Source organism: Lissotriton vulgaris, chromosome 7 (assembly GCF_964263255.1).
Source record: "Lissotriton vulgaris chromosome 7, aLisVul1.2, whole genome shotgun sequence".
Lineage (NCBI taxonomy): Eukaryota > Metazoa > Chordata > Amphibia > Caudata > Salamandridae > Lissotriton > Lissotriton vulgaris.
This window is the reverse complement of record NC_141695.1, coordinates 1,492,683,945-1,492,706,789: the sequence shown is the minus strand read 5'-3', so window position 1 is coordinate 1,492,706,789 and position 22,845 is coordinate 1,492,683,945. Positions and strand designations below refer to the sequence as shown.

At 42.1% G+C, this 22,845-nt stretch overlaps 1 protein-coding gene across 1 annotated transcript in view; it reads left to right on the top strand.

Moving 5' to 3' along the window:
- Positions 1-1,989: 1,989 nt before the first annotated feature.
- The window catches only part of SDC4 (syndecan 4), a 36,852-nt gene continuing 15,996 nt past the window's right edge, over positions 1,990-22,845 (top strand). Inside the window, exon 1 of the mRNA XM_086932309.1 lies at positions 1,990-2,542. Coding sequence (XP_086788435.1) covers positions 2,489-2,542 — 54 coding nt within the window. The 5' untranslated portion in view covers positions 1,990-2,488. The remainder of the gene's footprint in view (positions 2,543-22,845) is intronic.

Here is a 22,845-nt window from a genome sequence, read left to right as displayed (position 1 = left end):
TTAAATAACCTGTACTTTGCCATTGTCTTTATATGATATTAAGTTATCGCAATAAAGTATTTTGACTGACTGACTGACACTTAAATGACACCCAGGGACGACTGCTGACAATCAGAGGTGGTTTGAGGGGATAAATAAATAATAAAAATATAAATGTACCTTTCATGCCAGCCGCCTCGATCTTCTGATCTTACACAGAACTGCTCTTCTGCTCCAGACCAAGCACTACAATTACCATGGGTACAGGTTCCCGGACCCCAACCAATCCCAGCGCTTCTCCCAGCATGACAGAAGCACTGGGTGGAGGGGGGCGGTTTTGCGCTCCAGCAGGGTCTGGGAGCCTGTGCCCCTGAGCACTAGGATATCTTCAAGATATCCAAGTGTGCAAGTCTGTTTGGCCGGCCAAACTGACATGCACACTTTTAGTGCCTACCACTCCTCCACCCCCTGCTGTGTGCCACTGTGGCCTGACCCTGCACTTGACTATGCGCAATGTAGTAAAAATTACAACACACAACTTATCCACTCTGAAGACATCACCAATACAGACTTACACAACTGCATGACAGACGTCGCCAACTGGATGAAGGACAAGTGACTGAAGCGCAACAGAAACAAGACCGAGATACTGATTTTCAGAAACAAAAGCTCCCCATTGGACGCACCTTGTTGGCCCATAGACTTGTACCTACTCCCACCCCCACTGACCAAGCTAGGAACCTAGACATCATTCTGGACAACAAGCTAACCATGACAATTCAGGCCAACTCCCTCTCCTCCTATTGCTTCTTCATGCTTCATAAGATATTCAAATGGATACCCCAAAGTTTAAGACGCACCTTCATCCAAAGCTTCATCTCCAGCCAACTGGACTACTGCAACACTCTTTACGCAGGGATCACAGTTCACCTCCAACGACGAGTACAGACCATACAGATAGCTGCAGCCAGACTCGTCCTGGATTGCTCTAGATGAAACCACATCACCCCCTACCTCAGGGAAATCCACTAGTTCCCTGTATAGAAAAGATGCCAGTTCAAGCTCCTGTCCAATGCATACAAGGCTCTACACAACTTTGGAATACAACAAAAAGAGGGTTCTTGGAAAAACCTTATAGGTGATAGAAAGATCAAGGAAATACAATAAAAAGACCAAACGACAGGGCTTCCTACTGATACATATTTTTGGTGGGCGGAATCTCTCACCATCTCATAGATGCTCGCTAGGAGTCCCAAAGGAGCCAAGAAGACTAAACAACTGTATATTTAGCCATAATGTCTAAACATTTATTGGACAAACATTAAAAAGTCTTGCTTTTTGTGGTTTTTATTTGTAATATTTATGTAAAAATAGATTTTTTATATGATTTATTTTCAAATATATATTCTTATATGCAGCAAAATAACAAAGCTGGATCAAACACCAAAAATAAAATATATACACCTCTGGTCATACAAACCTCGCATACTCTCATTCATTACCCACTAAAATAAGAAACAATAAATATAAGGAACATCAGAAAAACAATAAGACAGTGAGCTCTTTTCTCTTAGTGTTGCGAGTTAACACTTTCTCCGATAATGGCGATAGGCCTATTTATACATTCCAAACAATAACTAGGTATATTGGTCCTCTCGTTTGGTCTTCTGATACCCTCAAGTGTGACAAGAAGCGCTCTACAAACCTACTGATTGATTATGTGACTGGGGCACTTTAAATAAAAGCATAAACATGTGACTAAAAGTACAAGTGACTGAAATGAGGAATGAAAACAACCACAAACACCACAGAATAATCCCTGGGATAAAACGTGTGAATTTGCTGTACAACTGAGAGTCCCTCACTTTCGAATGGTCACTCGTGTTAAACAAAATCAGTCATTGGGTTAGAAGAAATGAAAGTCGAGATTATTATATCATGCTTGCTTCTCTGAAAAGCTATCAGCAGCCAATGCGTGGGAACTGAAAACTTCCTCTGATCTACGTTCGCTTTTCTGACGTAGTGGAGGACAGACCAAACTTCCTCTGTAAAATACCCGAAAGTAGTCAGAAAGAGGGTGCTGAGGAATCTCCCTGCTTAGAGCGGCCTATGAGGTGGTTTTTTCAACACTTCCCGTCCCTCTGAGCTGGGAAATTCCTGTCGGGGAGGCGGTGCAGTATAAAGACCCAGCAGGGCTGGGAGGAGGGACTCACTCTCTATCCCAGTTAGCCTGCAGCAAGGGGAGGAGGCACTGTATAAAGTAGCCACATACCGCGACGAGCCGATTCAGCTTGTTGAAGAAGAGGAAACTAGTAGTGTGGAAACCCAGCGACCTCACGCCAAAGCGCCGCGAATCCACGCGTGTTATCTCTCACGGAGACAAGGTTCCAAAGACCGACACCTATTGAACGTCGCTGATTTTGCAGTAGACCCCTGCTGTCCGGAGACAGTTGGCGCCTGGGGATATATTTATTTTTGTGCCTGCGTTGGATTGTGCCTATTGAGTGGGATGTGGCGACTTCTTGCACTCTGCGCCATTCTGGCGGCTGCGGGCGCCGAATCGGTAGGTGGAAGTGAAATTGGGATTGGTTTATATATACCGTGATTATGTCTCATGGAAAATGTGCTTGGCGGGCTATGTAGTCTGTATTCTGTCACCAGATATGTTAAACTTTACGAAATGTTTTTAACCTAGTGATTGTGTTGTTGTGTATCGGAGCTTTAGCCCAGATGACATTAACGTATAATCTTACTTTTGGGTTCTTTATTTAGTTTTAAAACTTGTTACAGGTCTGTTTTTCAGTTCACTTTGATTGCGCTTTTCTGTACTCTGTTGCTGTTTCAAACTAGCCCCCTGTGAGTTGTGATTGAGCTTTTCTGTACTCTGCTGCTGTTTTTAACTTGCTCCCTGTGGGAATTTGATTTTAACAGGTTCGGGGTTGCGGTTGTAGTTTGTTTAGGGCTGTGGGAACGGAGAATCGCAGCTTTCCTTATGGTCGAGTGTTGTGTGAGTAGGCTTCAAACGCAGTAGTGCTACGTGCAGTTCCTCGACGAACTAAGTGACTATTTTCAATTGCAGGGTCTGATTCCTTAAGGTCGTAGAGTTCTTATGCTTGTTACATTTGTCTATTTGTTGCTCTTTACAGCTTTAATAAGTGGGCGCGTTCTCAATGAATGGTGGTTGGTTTAGTATTTTGTGGAATCCTCAAAGCTAGAATTAGCCTGCCTGCAGTAGTTGTTGACTTTAGTTCTCATGGTTATTTTCCTCTAATGTTTCAAGTCCCGTGGTAGTTTCCTGGTAAGTGTTTCTGGGGTGTACGCGTGTATAGTTTCAGGTGCCTCTCTGCGATCTTCTGTTTGCACCAGGTCCTGTGATTTCTTGAGTCCTACCCCACCCCTCTTCAGGAATATAACCCAGTCACGGCAACTGTATGCACATAGTAACCCACACCTACCTTGTACTCGACAACACCGTGTTTTGTTTTTATAATGTGGCGACACTAGCACTTTTAAGAAATTTTGTTTCAAGGGAGTAGAGTCGTAGCTTAGGTGTGGTATCCGGGAACCAAAACACTTCGAATTTGGAATATTCGTTCTCGCTGATTTAAAACCTGGAAGGGATAGGGAGTTTTATAGAAATGTGTTCACCATTACAGTTTGTTTTAACTATCTTTGCCTTACCTTAACTTTTTCTACTTGCTATGAACGTGGGTTTAAAGTTTAGGATGGAGATAAACCATGGCGTAAACATAATCTCTGCAAGAGAGACTGTGAACCGGTAATACCGACACTACTTGCATAGGCGTAAGAAAGAGAAGATTGTTCAAAATAGCCGTAAAACAACCTCATTCTTTAATAAAAACTCTACCTGCCAGCGGTCTGTTTGTGAACCGTGGCGTAGGATGAGGGAGGGGGCGACGAAATCCTGCCTCCTCCTCCTTCTCCCCATTTCCCAACCTGTCCGATCCGCGTGATTCACCCGTGCGTCAGCGCTGCTTGGACAGGATGTCGCCCGTATTGCGTCAGTGCCATGCTATGTTCTTTCCATACAAGGAGACGCGACCTGTTGTTGGTGGCCGCCATGTTAAATAGAGGCGTACTAGATTGTACTTATAAGTATTCCCGAACAATCACTAGTTAGACAGTGATTTTATCGAAAATGTAACAGATTTCTTCGTAGAAGCAAAAACATTTTTGTGAGGAACCACTTTGCTACCGTTAGTATTATTTATACACATACTAGATATGTATAAGATTCTAGTCAAACATAACTAACGTGCTTGCCGTTTTACAGTGACAAACAATACTTTTATTTTTGTTACATCTTTGGTGTAAATGAGTCCTGTTTCCGTTAGTTAACACGCATGACTTCGCTTTAAAATGTCCGTCCCATTAGCCAGTTCTACTGGAGGGTACGCCATCAAGTTTTTACGTTAGCACATGACGCGCCAAACATGGGCATGCTTCCGAGCCAGGATTTCGTAAACGAAAAAGGCTTGATGACGTGAGAGCCGACACTGTTTGTTTGACTTTACAGCTCATTTCTGGTGTCTGCCATCCATGTAAACAGTATGCACGATAATATAGCAGTAATTTTTTCCCCTCATGGATTCACCCAGGGATACTCACTTTGGAAGTTCTTTAGGCGATTTTTTAAATTAATATTATTTACATTCCTTCCACTATAATCGTCCTCTTTCCACAGAAGTTCTAAAACAGTAACTCTAATGGTTTTTTGTTTTTGTTTTTACAAAGTACTTGTCGAAGTAAGTATTGACGCCTCCACAGGTTATTTTGTTCAGCGAACCTGCAGCGGCAGGGACCAACTGCCGAGCGTTAACTTTGTGTACCAATCATCGATAGTGCCCCTATCTTTCGCGTCGGCATCTTATTTATTGACCGTCCTTCCATTCTACAATGCCTCTAACTGAGTGCTCTGGCGAAATGGCCATCTCGATTAGGATGTACATCAGTGTAATTCTTCTTTTTACTGCTTACTGAGATTAATCTATTTTGCCCTTTTCCTCTGCTAAATTGTAAATTGGTGAATGTTTACTGTTCAAACCCAAGATTTTTTTTCAATAAGTCCAACCCAGAATTTGTTACAAAGGTATCCGTAAATAAACCAGTGGTTTGTGCTGCCACATTACTAAGTGAGTTTTTATTTCGCTACATTTTGGTGTTAGAGCACGTGTGCCTAAATAATAGCAATTTCCTTTTGTTTGCATTTATGTAGTGCCCTTTCGGTGTTTGATGTATCCCTGAAGCACCCACTTTTCACGTGGTTCTGAAGTTAATAATACAAACCTGAGTACTATCAATTTTGTAGAGCAAGTATCTCAACTTCTCCCAGAACATTCTACCTTTGCTAACCCATCCTTCTCCCTCTCAATACTCTGGTAAACCCCCTTGATACATTTCAAACACCCGTTTGGTATCAAATCCCACCCACACCTCTCTGGTATTAGCTACATGGTGGTATTCTGGTTATTATAATCCCCCCCCCCCCCTACTTGCTCATTTTTGCCTTGTGCCAATTCTCTGCTTAATCTCACTACCCGTCGCCATTTTACCCCCCTTTACCCTCTACACACCTTGAACCAACTGATGTAACTTGTAATTGACATACCTTCTGTAACAATGTGTAACTTGTAACCTATGTAACTCCTCATGCAAAGCGCTCTGATACCTCCGGGTCTGGCGAGCACTATATAAAACTCAAGTAAATAAATAAATATAGAAAATATAATTCTGCCTTCAGGCGTTCATTTTGAAGGATACGTTTTTCTCCCCCTTTTGTGTAGTATAATCTGCCCACACTAACCCCACTTTTAAAGCTGGCCATTCTGATGAACACATATGCAGTCATGGAGGAGAGCTAGTGGGGACATTCGCCTACATGAGGTAGAGGTCTGATATCCTTCTCCACTCCGATACTATTGGTGCCATTTCGAGGGCCTGGAGCCTGACTGGTTGGAAAATGTTTGCCTGTGACTTTTAGGGAGTGGGGTTGAACCCTGGCCTCACCATGCCTTCCTTGAATGCTAAACAAGACAGAAGAGACCCTGCACAACATGTTTGTGGATCTAAGGATATTCATCCTGCCCGGTCACTTGGATTGGGGTTCTGGAACTCAGTTGGAAGCTAAGGACGTTGCACTCATGTTCTTGTGAGCAAATTTATCTAAGTTGAAAAATGGAGCTTGCTTCAACTCTGTTGTCCTGCAATTGGGTGTTGTGCATTTGAGCCTCAAGCAAGGAATTCTCAAAGGCACTGACACTAATGGGGGATAATAATCAAAGGCACTGACACTAATGGGGGATAATAACTATCAGTGGAACTACATATGAAAGGGAATCCGACTTTGAGTACTTTGGTAAAACTAACTGCACAAATGTCCTGGGCCATGCAAATCAGCAAGAACAGTCTTAAATGCCAGAAGAAAGTCTCTGGCATTTATAGTACCTAGACGAATAGCTCGGATAACACATCCCTCTACATATATAATATAAAACATGGGGGAGGTGCACTTTGCAGAACAGAGGTGTGTGAATCCTTGCAGGCAAACAAACTCACATTGATAGACCATACATGCATTTAATCTATGGCTGATTTGCCTCAGATTGCCCTGCTTGTACCAATATTTCTGGACCTGGGAGTGAAATCAGTCCCCTTTCGTGGAACACCTGACTCCTGCTCTTTTTGGTGGAGGCTAGGGCGTAACCCAGGAATTAGCAGGATATTGCTTCACTATTGAAGAAATCATGTCACTAGATAGACCACATAAAATCCTGTGGATTAACGACGTGCACTTCGTGATAATGACTCTGAATTGAACAACCGTGTAAAAACAAGAAGGTCTCTCTGTTGATATCTGAAGAGACGATAAAAAAAAAACATTGGAAATGTATATACAAAAGGGAAATTGTTAATTCCAGGTGCAGGTTCCTAGCTCTAGCCTTTCTGGATTATAAATGGTTTGCTCATTTGAGCACGTCTTTGATGTCAACAGGTTTACTGCCAATACAGTTATATATTTAATTCTATTATGGCGTTCTTCCCACAAACCGTTTCTGTTCTAAATGTCAAAATACCCAGCCTTCGTCTAGTACTTGTCTGACCTGCACATTGACAGATGATATTGTTGCACACCTATTTTTCTTTTGCTCTGCCTACGCATAATTCCAATTTGCCGTACCTTTTGGAGATAAACACACAGTTGTTTAAACAATATTGAGCACTGATACTAGATAAGCAATTGCAGGCAGCTTGGCTCAGTTGCTCCACTCCATCTGAGGCGTGAGGAAGAGTCAATTTCAAAGCTTTATTCGATTATTAAATACAATCACAAAAGCATACAATAAAAGGATACACATTATATTGGAAACGAAAAAAGAACTCCTCAGTATTGGGGTTTAAAAAAGATATTAAAACACCAGACTTTTCCTATGCGAAACAGCTTTGAGTAAAAAGGTGGCAGTAAAAAAACAAGTATCAACAGAGTCAAGTGCAAATAACAATTTCAGGGCTTGGGCTGTAGTATACCCTGAGTTTTTTCTAAAAACAGGTCTAAGATAATAGCGGCGAAGGTGCATATAAAGAGGGCAAATGAGCATAAAGTGCAAGGTGCTTTGCCTAGATTGGCCATCACAGGGGCAGGGTGATTGACTATGAAGTGAGGAAGAGTCTTATTGACCAGATGGTTGTAGAGGTGCTATCTTTTTGAACATCGTGTGTAAAACGTATCATTGTTTTTTTTCTTCTTTCTCGATACTGCATTTAATAGGCTTATGGCATTGGAAAGAATTGTGTTATCTTGTTACCTTTTTGTATCAACCACTTTTATGGATATATATTTTTTTTATTTTCTATTTTTTATAGAATCGTGCATTGATGAGTTGAATCGAGTAATTGTTCCAGCTATTTTATGGAACATTGATAAGTGTTTTCAATTGTGTTTTGAGTGATTAGTCTTTTATAGCCTTGGAGCCCTTCGTAGCAGGCTCTACCGTCCATTAAAGGCCCAGTCCGGCGTTAAAGCCCTGTACCGATGGGAGCGGGCCTTTAAGGGCTCTAAGGGTATTCGAACATTCCGCCCATAGGGAGCAGAATGTTCTAAATAGTAAAATCAAGGCCTCACGGAGCCCGAGAGGGTTGGAAAGCTACAGCTGTGAAACAAACCTTGGAATATTGGCACTCTGGGCTACCATCAGCCATTAGAAGCTCGGAGCACTCTATTTTCTTCAATGGATCTCTCAACATTCCAATGTTCTAATATGGTTTTAGCAACTGAAATAAAGATTCTAGGTGAGTGATTTTGCTGAAGCCATTGGGTAGCAAGTAATCAAAGCACCTTGTCTGACCCCAGAAATTGCCTCTAAACCCTGAGAGGACAGCATAGTTATGTTGGTACTCATCCAGTTCTTGGTCGAGTCTGTTTTTAAAGACCATGTTGGACGTTTTTTTATGTGTTTGGAGGAGTCCCTGGCTATCCCTGCCTGCAGAAGTATTTGGAATCGCTAACTAAGATCTGATCCACTGAAATCAAGAGACTGGAATTGAGAACCACTTTGAACAAATACAGTTCTTAACTTTAACTCCTCCACCTCGTATAACCAAGTCAATTCTTCTCCATACACAAGCTGTCGTTTTTGTATATCGAGTGGTCACATAGTTACACTTTAAGCCATTGACCGTTAGAAAAAATGTATTGACTGGTTACTTGGTCCATTTCCAACAAACCTCCGGATTGGCTCCAACCCCAACACCCCTTGCTTCTGATGGTGGACACAAAAAGTGTTTGTTTTCGTATTGCAGCACATCTGGTTGTCTAAACCCATTATGAGGCCATTTGTGGAAAAACAATTTCCCTCTACTGTATCATCCCTGATCATGTTATACTACTTTGTGAACTTGGGTTTTCTGCCATCTCAAATCCTTTGGAAGGCGACAGCAGTGTTCTTTAGTTCATTTTTTGGGACTTTGCAAGCCGGGTTGGACTGGCCTATAGGGCCATCAGGCAGTGCCCGATGGGATGGTCTGAAAGATCAATATCTGGGCAGTTTTATTACCAGGTTATAGGCATGCAGTCTTCCATATCTTTTAAAGCACGTGTACAGCGTGTCTTTCCAAGTTCAAAACTGGCTGATTTTCAAATGTGGGCCACTTTTTTTTTTTTTTTTTTAGCTAAGTGGTTCAATAATGGAGGCCACTTTTATATTTGGTGCCTGGTCTATTTTTGCCCCAGTCCGACCATGATTGCAGGTGTACAGCTCCCCGAAAAATGTGGCCTTCATTAAGGGTATTTTCTAGAGAAATGGTGGTGGAGGTGGAAGTAAGTAAAAAGCTCCACTTTTATTAAGTGGTTGTTTGGAGAATCTCGCTCTCCTAAAAGTGGCAGTTTACTTTTATTAAAAATGAATTGCTTTAGCTTCAATACATTTCACTAGCAAGACCATGGCATGTTAAGATTCTTGTGAGGTAATAAGAATTACTGAACGGTGCATTCTTGTCTGGATACTGTGATCCCTAGCTGCAGTTTCTTCCCTCTACCTCTCAATGAGAGATAGGTACATTTTGACGGGGGTGGTGGTGGGGGGGGGGGGTGTTGGTAAGGATGGATTTGATTCTTTAAAACAATTTCTCCTTGGCTTGTTGGTCAACTTTGGACTGATGTTCAAGTGCTCTGTTTACAGTTTCCATCTCACTGCAGGGTGCTGCCAGATACACCCTACAGAGTTGGATACGGTATAGAACACCACATCAACTGCACCTCCATGAACAGAGGAGATGACCGACATACAAAATTGTACGAACAATCAAAAGCGAAACATGGCTTTACTATTCATCCAGGCCAACCTCATGCACCAAAATGGACACTTGCCATTGTTTTTTTGTGATCTCAAGGGGTGATAGGAAGTGGAAGAATGATGTTGGGCATTCTTTCTAAATCAGTGAGCGTAGTGAACAGCCACTACAACCCCTTTTACATCTCCAGAAAATGATACTCCCAATCCTTACAACGCTTGCTCTTGTTGACCGTACCTACAACATGAACTTCATATTTACTCTGATTCTAAAGTTTGAAAATCATTTTCACAAATGGCCCTTGAAGCGTAGTTTAGGAACTTGACTGCGAGTGGTTGGTTGCCTCCTACCCTTAACTCGCCATGTGACACACCTTGATGGGTTATGATTGGATTCAAAACCAGCACCAAGATACAGTCTGATAGGGATGCTGGCCGTGTGTCTGTCATTGGATTTTCTCTTATTGATCTGTATTCAGACGCCTTAAGCAAATCGGTTCTGCGTGTTCCTTATCACATGCATTGTTCTTTATCACATTGATTGTGCTGTTGCTCTCATGTTATCGTACTTTGTACTTGGTAAGCCAGCAATGTCAATGTTCTCTACTATGATCCGCTTTCAACAAATGACATTGTGCTGCCTCGTTAGGTTTATTCTTTGCACGTAGTTGCAAATTAATGTTTAACGCCAACTCGATAAGAAATGTATAACAATGAGGTCGAATTCATATTTCTTTGGAAGGGAGATTCGAGTGACCTATTCAAATTACAAAACCGACCTTGGAAAATCTACAGGCTCAGGAGGCAGGGAGAGAATGTACTCATGCGAGTAACCTTTCCTTTGCAACAAACTACCTGCTGTATACTTTGAACTAGTGAATGTTGTTGTTACTTGTCTCACTATGGTGAGGCAATGCTTTTAAGAAGTCTTGCTCTGAGGCTTACAGTGTGAAGCTGTACTCGGAAATTCAGTTCGTTGTTGGAATCGTCTAACCTGCTTGACCTGCATAGTCGGCGCTTTTGGCTTTGGATGAAGGCCAGCATTTATAGCTCTGTAAAGTTACTTTTTACTGTAGTGCTAGCTAAGTTCAACACTTACATTCCAGTGCCCGTGCATGCGAGGGCCACTGGTAGGCTTGAGAAAAAGAGACGCATTTTTTTCATAATAATGTAGGGTTGAAGCACCAGGAGCCCCGAGGGATTCTGATTTAAATCAGTAGGCAATATGGTCTCCAACTGCGTTTCAGCAGCGAAACGCGGTCAATGGAAACATGCCGCCAAAGAGGACGTCACAAGTGATGCAGGGGAAAGGCACAAATACAAGAAATTCCATTACTTCAGTAAATACAGCCTGGAAAACTGTGGCTTTCCGCTCATTTGCTGGCACTTTTTTCACGCCAACTAAGTGAAAGCTAAACCTTGTGTTCCGTAGACATTTCCGAAGCACCTAATAAAGTTAATTTCGTTTTGTGTGCTGTGTAGGAAAAATCTACGCCATTGAGCTCTTTTAAGAGTGTGTCACACACACCTCTTTGGAATTTGGAACATTAGATGATAAAAAAAAGGTAATGCCGGGGTCCAGGCCTCAATGTGTAATTACCCTTCTAATTACTCATGCCTCAGTACCCCGGCAAGCATTATGTACAGTGATAAACCCTGAAAATGACATGGATAATGTCAAACAACCACTTGCCTGCCATTCAGCCTCGCCTGAGCACAAATGTTTGTCCAAGTTTAATAATTCCTGTGTTTCCATACTGCTTCCAAGGCTCCTAGGAAGACGAAATGTCAATATTAACTTTACAGGCCATTTGTTTTCATCAACTAGATGCTCCCTGCTGAGCTGTTACCCCCCCCCAACCAAGCAAATCAATGAGCACCTTAGAAGCACAAAACTCCCAGGGCTCATGAATTTGAATCCAAAAGTGTACCCAAAGTGTTAATTGGTAATAGTTAATTCTGGTTACTCTAAAGGATAACTCTTGATGAAGACCACATGGTAGCCTGGACGTTCTTTGGCATTGTCGGAGTGGATACCTGTATATCATTTCTAGTTAAATGATCTGTCCTTAACTTGGTAATGTTGGCTCTGTACTGTTCGAGTATGTTACATTATGAAGACCGTATCCATAACACACTGGCGTTTGTGTGCCCAAATGAAAGTATATATTTTTAATAATTCTGTACTACAGCGTTTTTAATACACCTGGTATTTCTGTGCTTGCTGACGAATACAGTTATGGTCTGTTGTGAAAGAGGGAGATGCTAACCACTCTTACTCAAAGTTTAAATTAGCTCTTGGCTTCTGGTAAGCTCTGCCCAGTCAATCATTAGGGATTCTGTCCTTGCCATCCTCTTCCGTTGTTTGTTGTGTCTATAGTCTGTCAACCCTTTGTTATTCCGACGTCTTGCCTATGAAGGAAGATTATCGAGTAGAACTGTGATTACTTTACTCATCTTGCTTTTAGGGCGAGACCAAATGTTCAGTTAACCAAACTTGTTGGACAGGGGCCTGTTAACTGGTTCAAGGATACAATGTGCTCTGCCATTTTTTTAAGTCTTGGCTGCAGACAACTGTAGCTATCTGGGGAGGGCTTAAGCCATCACTGAACACATACTACATAACACAATGCACTTCTACTCTTACACACCTCCAGCAAGGGGCTTTTGGACACTTCTTTTGACTACTGCATGTTCGTGAACTTTAGGCATTGGCTTTAGAGATGACCGTAGGTTTTAACAGTCTGGCTGCCATGAAGTAAAACGACTATAGTCGAACCGTGAATCTCTTTACTCCTCAAATAAGAACATTCTATAGCAACAAAATAAAAATCTAATTTTGTTTTCCACAATCGATGACTAGTTCAAACTTCCAATTGGCATCTTTAATGGCAAATGGGAGGCCATGCACCAGCATCCCGAGCTCTTTTCAACAACGTTTTGCAAAGATTACCTCTATTTTGGCAAAGATCACATCTATTTTCATCATTGTAGTTAAAGAAATCTCTTCTGATTTAAATCTTATTGGTGTGGGACTTCTAATTTCAGCAAACTGTGAAGATTCTAACGCTTATAACGTATATTTTTTTATTTGGTTTTTCAATTTTGATGTACTTTTAGTGTTTGTGGCAAAGGTAGCCAGTCCATTGGGGTTGTAATTTCGTACAGTCAGTTTAATATGTCTCCAAGTTAGTTTCCTCAAGAAATAAGCTCTTCTGATTAGGTTTCGCCTGTACAGCACTTGCGCTGTGCTTTTGAAATCTATTGTTAATATATATCTTAAAAGGGGCTTCCATCCCTCCCACCTCATTTTCATTGGTCCCTGTGTTTGCCAGTTACTTTTCCTCACGATCTATTGGCTGTAGTATTTCCTGTTTCTTATGTGTTTCCTCTCTTCAGTGGCCCAAGTACGGTGTCCCTCCGCTATTGCAACGGCCCTTGCCAGTCTCCCCAACCCTCTCACTGGGGCAGCGCACATTCACCAGTCTCCCCGGGGTCGAAGTAGGCACCCACTCTAGTGCTCCCTTTTGTTGCAGAGGCAAGCGCTGTTTTTAGGTTGATCACATTACGTGTAGTAAATCCACGCCGGTGCCGTACCACTTAGCAGTGCGTGGAGCATGGACTATCATTACCTGCTCTGTTACCAATGAAGGCAGTCCTGGAAAGAGGCAAGTGAAGGACACAGCAGGCCAAGCATTTTACTTTTATTTGCTGTCAGCAGTAGTTAATTTGTGGTGTCACACACCCAAATTCATGTTATTTTGATACAAAGTAAGCGTGCTTTTCATTTAATTGCAACCAGTGGGGGAATTACTGTTGGGTAAATTCACTCTCCTACAGCGTTAAGATGGCAGCTGCATTTACAACCCTATATCAGATACCAATCTCTTTTCTGCGATGAAGCAATAGATGTCGCTCATGTGATGTAATTTCTTTTCCGTTTTCCATGACTATAGATACATAAAAGTATTTACAAGACCTAATGTTGTACAAAGGCTGGTGCGTTAACTACTTATTGACAGCGGATTCAGTTCCTCTCTCTCTAAAGTGTAAGAAGCTGCAGCTTTCTTATGACTGCGCTGGCGTTTCGCACTGCCTGTAGTGTTCCAGGATCTCCACCTGCTGCATTATTGTGCCCAGCCTATTTATAAGTACTAATGGCACTGCTTTGCACATCTTTGAACTAGTTCCATGACTCATTGCAAAGACTCAATGCCTGTGTTGCTGTGCAAGTTCCCATATTTCTCTCATCGCTGCTGAATGCCCTGTACTGCTCAATCCTAACACTGCCCTGTACTGCTCAATCCTAACACTGCCCTGTACTGCTCAATCCTAACACTGCCCAAACACCCTGCATTAAGCAATCTCTGTTTTTCAGTCCCTCCTGCATCGGCGCTCCCTAAATTGCTTTGTTCATGGACTGGGATCCAACTCCCTGCACTGCTCCTAACAGTACTGGACACACTACTGTGCTATGATTCCATCACACCTGGCAAGTAGAGGTGGGTGAGCCACTGAAGGTTTGTGCCTGATGTCTTGCTGGTTCAGTTCAAGGTCTTGTTGTAACGCCAAGCCAATAACGAGCTGAACTTTTCATGTACCTCCGCTTCCCTCCCTCCATGCTACCTCCAGAGATACCTGGGGAACCAAGTTGGAGTCTCGTAATCGGCTCAACATCCTGTGGTTCTGGGCATGTCATTTAACCTCCTCATGAATCTAAACAATAAATGCGACCTTGTGCAAATGTAATTGGTGCTCATGAAACTACAGAAACATGTAGAGATATAAGCCTTAACATAAGGAAGGAACTATGGATACTCATTTAGTGTCCGGTTTGTAAAATGTGAAACCAGAATAATTCACACCTCTGCTTATATTCTCAGCAGTTTATATATCGTACTACCATCTCCACAGTAGTCTACAGTTGGTTGTCTGCAAGAATGCTGCGTGAACTGTTACTTCTGACTTGATCGGGTTCTGTGACTGCTTCTTTGGGGATTACCAAGTAACCAAGTGTAATTTGTGCCTCTCTTGCCCTGCTCTGTCACTGGGGAAACGGTAGCCCCCTATTCTACCTACAGCTTCTCTGCTGCGTGCTAGGGAGATTGACACTTCTACTGACCTATGAGTGTGACCACAACCTACAACAAAAATAGCTTATTAATCACGTAGGCGAAACCTAATGCATTTAGCAGTGCTTGTTTTTTTAATAAAAGGTACCTTCTCTGTAACAAGCCCTCTTTCAGCCTTATGTCGACAAAGCATAGAATTTCGAGTGGATGTTCTTTTCTCAAGGATATTATCTTTCAATATTAATACCAGCCCTTAATAGTTGTTTACTGCAGGTACAGTGCTGTCTGTTCATGGCCTCAAAATGGTAGCGACCACACCTACATAAGCTATGCACTGTGACATGACTGATTCTCAGTGAGAAGCAGCAAGCCACAAAGGCGGTGCACAAAAGAGTTGCCCAAGGGAAATGGGAGGCTGAAGCGGGGCTACTTTGTGTTATCCTAAAGAATGAAAGAACAGGATACAGCTACTGCTGATATAACCAGCTCCACCTCTTTGAGTGGGATATGTGTGTGTAGATTATATCACAACTGCAGTTTGAGCTACAACATGGCAAATATAAGTAACTGCGTGTGTGGTGCAACAGTGAGTAGTGTATTGTGTCTTCTACACACTCGCACTCTTAGGCCTCATCACAACCTGCAGTGCCCGGTTCCTCAACGGTCGCGCTGTGATGAATGAATGCTTCAAGGCTCAGTTTCTTTAATGTCTCGTTTTGTACCCGTTACTGACGAGATTGCAGATTGCAGGACCTGACCTGGATATAGTTCGTCTTGCTGCATAAAGTGTGGTCTGAGGGCGAAGATGGAGATAAGATTTCAGGAGACGCAGGACCAAATAATACACACGTTTGTCTGAAAGTGGGGGACTCAAAGTGCGTAGACCTCTACCCTAAGTGTGTGTGTGTGTGTGTGTGTGTCTTAAAGTACAATGATACCAGAATGGAATGTTTCCCGCATCCTCTGACTCGCTGTGGAACATGGGTATAGTTTGATATTGTTTGTGGCAATTCTGTGAGAATAATCTGATGGCTTCCAAGGCGGTGTATGTTGTATTAGCTTGTGGTGCACTGGGATTGTTGGAGATAATTCTACTTGTGGTGTTTATTAGGATGACTTCATATGTGGGAATTTATAGTGTGAAGGTAGGAAGGGGAATGGAGATTATCAACAGGAAGTCCGTCACCGGGATGGTGCCACATGCATTCGGTATCAAGTAAAATTTTCTTATTGCGCCGAGACGCCCACGGGCCATTGTATGCGCTCTACAAATATAAAAAAATAAATAAATTGAACTTCAGGGTCGTGGAAGCTTGTTGGGGAAGGATCATGGGAAGCCTGATGTGTTTGCCGCAATTGTCATTTAGCCGATTTAGAGATCGTGGTTTTGGTTGCTATATAAAGCGTGCTCGCTTTTGCCTGTTTATAGATGATGCAGCAGACTTTCACGGTATGCGGGCTACAAAGGAGATAGTGGAGTTATTTGTGGGTGGATGAGCTTCTTTCAGGCTTTTTATGTCCTTAATCAGTTGGGCAACAACTAGAAGGACTCTCTACAGGGCGAACCGGATAGGATTTTGGGATGGGATGCCAATGCACAGGGTTTTATGACATGAGATGATGATGATACAGGGCTCTTCCGCCTGTTGTAAAATTTGCTTCATGGATAAGTTCAATTCACTTTTCATGAATGAATTGCAGTCATGTCTTCTAGACATAGGTTGTTTTGAGCAGCCAAAAACAGTCCAGGATCTGAAAGAAGTTCTCTCATGGTTTTTTCACAGTTGGCTGAATAATCACATTTGTGCACAGTGGCCTACATGTGCCATTGTGCAACAGTCAATATACTATTTTCAAATGCCTTTTTTTTTTTTAAACCGTAAAATTATAAAATAATAATTGGGTATACCTTTTAATGAAATGAGTTGTTTTGATCAAAACTCCCAGTCAGCCCCAACCCTCCCGCAATTGCCAAGCATTGAAAAACGCCAGTATACCATCTCGGCGATGGCACCAATTGCCAGTCATTTATAGCAGAGCTTCTTCAATATACTTACAAAATAGGTTTTCCCACATCCTCAGCAAGGAATAAAGGAGAACGGGTTGTAGCCTCCCATCTTGGAAAGGAAAAAAGGACTGTTGATCTTCTTGGGCACCAAATGTCATTTTAGTATTCAGTAAGTCAACCGTAACCCGCACCATTCCAAGGACATGTACCCTACACAGAAACCTTGGATTGTCAAAGTGGTCAGGACAACGTTTTCTTGGTCCTGTATTTTATGTAATTTACCTTTGCATTTTATTTTCTTTAACCGCATCAGTGCTGCAGCATATTCCCGTGGTGCGCTGCAATTTTTTAAAATTGCATTTTATTTTCTTTAACCGCATCAGTGCTGCAGCATATTCCCGTGGTGCGCTGCAATTTTTTAAATCCCATTGCTTGTGACAAGGTCCACTCATCATAAGCACAGCGCAGGTAACACCCATGACGAGTTGACCTTGTCACAAGCATCGAAGGGGTTAATTCTTTTTTTTATCTCTTGCGGACTAGTTGGTTTTTATGCAGTTCTATTTCTTTTATTAATTTCTGCCAATTGTATTAGTCTTGTTTTTTAGGTCTTGCCTGCAACTGTGCATGTGCTCTTGCTTGCAAGAGTTTGTATATCAAAGGGGCTTGCAGGCCGCCTCCTGCTTAATATTAGTTGGCTTTCTTGTACTTCTTACTTGCTGCTGCTTTCTAATTAGCCAGTGTGTGCTGGCTTGAGGTCCTCTTCGTTTAGCTGGAGCACAGACCAAGTACTGATTGCTTCAGTTTGATTGCTGCCCTTCCATTGATAGTGCTGATTGACGTACTGCTATTTTTTCCTTCTTCCCTGTAGTCCTTGTTGATCCTTTTGCAATGTTTAGCTATGCTTTACTGTGCCACATATACTTCAAAGAACGTTTCTCTATTGAAATGGATGCTTGCGACCACAGATGTCTGCTTCTAAATGTAATTTCACTAAGACATGGGCAAAGTTGTTCTTTGTGATAGGATTTTATGGCAAATGTAATCCACCGGCCCCCTTTTTAACGCATGGGGAGATTAATTAATTTGGCCAGAATCGCATTGGTGTTGTGCCAAGACCTAACCAGCATTCGCAAAGCCACCAGGTCCCGCTTTTGAGACTATTGACTGCCATTGCCTTTTGTTCATGCACTACAGATAGGCATTGCCGGCTTTGGCAATGATTTGTAGCCATGCTGTATATAGACTTATGTATCCCACGCTAATGCACTTTAAAAAGAAAAAACACATTAGCCCTGTCTTTGTCATAGCGCTTTCTTAACCCCTTCACTGCGAGCGTCGGCCAATGGCCGTCGCGAGCAATAACTGGGTTGTGCTGTGCACGTCTGTTGGCCGATGTGGCCCCGCCCACTCTTTGAAACAGCCGCACCGGGGTTAAGTTAGATTTGGCCACACTGCAAGTACCTGCGCTGCTGTACAGCATGGCTGCAAATCCAATAGCTCTTGTAGGCAAGACCCATTGGCTCTGCCAACGCTTGTTTCATTTGATAGCATTCGTTTGACTACCGGTTCTGAAACCGTGTTGCATGGATAACAGCTGCTTAGTCATGGCTTGTTAGAATAATTTTTATTAGCTTTTGTCCCTATTATGTCTCTTTAATGTAACGTTTATGTACTTTTTTTTGTTGTTGAAAAACACGAATCTAGGCAGCATGGAATATAGTACATTTAGGGAACAGTTTGACATTGTTGACATTTGGATGTCTCATTTGCCTTTTTTAAAGGCAAACCGATTGAATATCCGAGGAGAGTGTTGCATCGACACAACCCAATACAGTGTTTTTTTTTCCATACCGTAGGAAAACCGCTTTGATCAGCATGGTTATTAAACTGAAACTATTAGTTCATGGCACTGTTGTCAGTGGGAGAATAGAATAGAAGTGGGTTGCATACATCTCGACCTAACTTTACCTGGAGCTGATATAAAATGGATATAAGGGGAGTCATTTCATCCAGTTATTTCCATACAGTTGCAGTGAACCGCCAGTTCCTTCGATGGCCAAAGTGTGTATGAACAAAGTTGTAGCCACATTGCTGTCTGTAATCGGACGCTGTTTTACCAAGGGCAGAAGTACATTCGAACCCAATCTCTATCCAGGGCGGCAGAACTGTGCTTTGAAGAGTTATTGCAGAGATGGATAGTTTTCTCATCAAAGCATGCGTTAATGTACTTCTGCACATTGTGGTTTCTCAACTTACAGCATTTTATTCTTTCATCTTGCACTATTTGGTATTGCACACATTATAATGGGTATTCAACTTATATTTCAACGTTCAATTTAGTGGATAGCAATTCAAAGGCAACGTTTGTAAGCACTTATGTGTTTTCCAGAAAAGATGCGCAAAACAGTGTAGGCCCTACCGTTGCACAAGTGTATCGTACCAAATATCAGTGATCCCATGCTCAACTTTGCATGGCCCCACTGCCTGGAAGCCTCAACTATTCAATTTACGCCACAACAACTAGAAAAGGTGCGTCCACTATATTGTTTGGTTTCCGACCCAAATTCAGGCAATCCATTGTTAACAAATATAACCATGATGAACAAAAAATTTGATTTTGTTTTAAGAATGTGCCCAGTATCCAACTTTTATTGATTATTTTTATTTTTTCAATACATTTCATTTTCCAGTTCGTCCAGCCAACGCGTTTCATCCTGTATGAACTTAATCAGGGTTGTGCTTTTCAAACTTGTGTGACTTTCAAATCGCAAGAAGTATAACCTCCTGTTTCAGTCTCTTCAAGGGTAGTATATCCCTTTTCGGGCGGTGTAATGCCCCCTAAATCATCTTCCTCCTCCTTGCGTCGGGGCCGGGGCTAGAGTGTCGCAGAAAAATGCCTCCCCTTATGTATTTACCCCTTATAGTTGTGGGACCGACATTCATGTCCCATACAATCATGAGGGACTAGTGCACAGTGTGTTTTTTTTTTTAGTTCTGTGTACGATGATGACCTCTTTGGTGTTGTGTTTTTATTTTCTCTTCTAACATTCTCTTGTTCTCTATTTGGTATATTCAGTGAGAATCATTTAATGTATTTTTGATGTTAAATGTAGGTTCATATTGATGAAAATATCTATATAGACTTTATTTTATTGCTTACATGTTCGGAGCTGTAAACCTGGAATATTTTAATTGTAATGTTGTACTAAACTTCTAAAGCGCACGTTCCCAACTAGTTTCATGGCACTAAGAGCACTAACCGCAGAAGGACTATGCAGATCAATCATAGGATTGTCTGAAAAGCTATATTTTTAGCAGGGTTCTAAATGTTCGTAAGAGGTAGCGGCTCCTATGTTGTCTGATGTGAATTCCAAACACCAGGAGCCTGCACAGCGGCTTGGTTTGGACAAGCTGCAGTCTTTGACTCTGGCCCTTAGAAAGACCTAAATAAAGAGCATTGGTGTCACCAATACAGGAATTTGAAATGCTTTCTATAGCTTTGGATGTTGCCTTGGATCTTTTTCAGTGTATTATTATTGTACAATCAAACATGTGTAAACATCACCACAGGCTGACTACATTTTGTCAAAGTCTATCATTGGTAATGATTGTCCAGTGTTTCTTGGGGAGGGCCTAGTAAAGAAGTTGAGTAAGGTACCTGGAGCTGATTTGAAATTCAATCCATAATGGACAGCAAGCATTTGAAGTCTGTCTTTCCGGTGTTACTGAGGGCTTCTCCCAGTCTCATGCGTCAGTTGTTGATACAAGTCAAGATGTGAAATAATCAGACTGCGCTCTTCAGTAATTTTGTCTGGTGAACTGTCTTCCTTTGAACTTCGTCAGGTAGTCTGTGTCTTGACCGATCAAAGATATTTGACGGAATTTTGTAGGGGGCGAGTTTAGCAGGTTGCGTTTCTTTCATCTAGGCCTGGCTTGAGTCCTCATCGTGGTCTATAATAGTTTGTCCTGTTCTTTGTTCCTTTCGCCCCAGAATTTATGTCAAGGCAGTTTTTTTCCTGTGGTATGTTTGGTTCAAGCAGTTTGTGATGTGCTTTTGACAGATTTTATCCTGGCATATTTGGAGTTCTTTAGCATTCATCTCAAAGTTCAATTAAAAATGTCTCAATGAACTTTACTTTGTGCTTTCTGTTACTCTTATGGATTTACAACAGTGACCGTAATCTACCAGTTATTTGGCGACTCCCTTTTCTGTACTTTCACGTGGTTATGGAAGCTTTGAACCACAACCCCAATTTGGAATCCAGTTCCTTTAATAATGTCATAACCGCCTGCTTGAGGTGGTCTGTATCCTTTAGTCCTGCATTGATGTTTGCCATTTTCATCAGTCAAGAATTTGTTAATTCTCCCCCTGAGAATCCTCAATGCAAGAGATAGATGGACTCTATCCACATGGCCGTTGCTCTTTGTCATTGGCATTCCAGGTTTCATTATATCTCTGTTAGTAAATTCCCTGTTCTCCATGTTAGATTTTCTGAGAACCCTTGTTTTGTTTGGTGTTATCCTGCCCATTGAGCAGTTATGGCCACTGCCCTACTTGTATTACTATTAAGCCCATCCTGAAAGCTCTGTTCCACATACCCACTTTGCCTCAAGTAGGATATGCAGAAATGTTTTTACCATCCATCCGCAAGCCTGAAAGGATACTCTTTGATTCTGTGATCACTGTTCCACCAAATGTGAGGTGGGTAGTACCAGTTTAAAAAAAAAAATGTGGAAGTTCACAACTGAGTAGTTAGTGTTTCCCTTAAACATATCAGCATATGTATATAAAATGCGGATGTGCTTTCTTAGTATCTGACTAGTTTCTTAGTAACTTTAACAATACGTTATGTTGTAAGATACTTAATTCAACACTCTTTTGCTGCAATAGAGGTCTAAAAATATAGCCATTGCAAGCAGTGGCAGCCCCTTCGTTGTGGTGGAGGAGCTTTGCCCCCGCCCCCAGCAGATGCAAACTTGAAAACTGGAATTCTGATAATACAGTTTTATTTTATTTTTCGTCACGGAGCCGAGTCTTGGACTTGGAGCCATCCTGACTACAGCACTGCAGCAGGGGTAGGAGGAGTAGTGGGCACTGCTGCAAGTGCACATGTCTGTTTGGCCGGCTGTCTTCAGGCAGCCAAACTGACCTGTGCTGAGACCTCTCCAACCCGAGCTGCGTTGCTGGGAGGAGAAGACCAGACATAGGCTTCCAGTCCCAATGGGAGTGCTTAACTAGCACGCTCAGGCCAATCCCTGCACTTCTCTCATGCCGGGTAATAGTAATTCCAGAATGAGAGCAGCATCTGGATTGGCCTTAGGTGTCTGAGAGCCTGTCAGTGCACTAGCATTAGAGCCAGAGGTGCAGGAAAGCGGCATTCCTTTTTTGTTTTTTGATTGCCACTCGAGCTGCTCCCCCCACTTTTCCCTGATACCAGCCACTATTAATTTCAAGTTCTGGAGACTAAAGGGACCTAAAACCATTAGAAGTTGTTTTGTCTGACCACTGCGCTTTCAAACTCTGTTCCTTTAATCCAAGGCTTCACAAAGTGGAGTTTTATGGAGGGAAGGAGGTTGCTCTATGAATTACTATTCTTCTCAGACTTAAAAAATATGGTCACTCTTTACTCCACACTGACTTCCAGTTCTTGCAATGCATATATACTGATCTGGCAAGCCAGAGCTTTGGCATTTGCATTGCCTTCCATTATGAAACCTACAGCTGATTACTAAACTAATTGATTGGCAAACAGTGAACATAAGGTATTGAGCCCCAAGATAACAGGAGGGGCGAAGGAGCTCCCATATCCATTTCAAATTAAGGATGCATGTTACAACCAATACCGCCCCGTCCCTCCAATGGAGGGGGGGGTTGTCTCTTTTCCTTGTTGATGGGGCTCTAATATTTTGTAAAGGGAAAAAAAAGACCTCCCAAGATGTGAAAGCAGCAACACATTCTAAAGAGATGTTGTCGTGA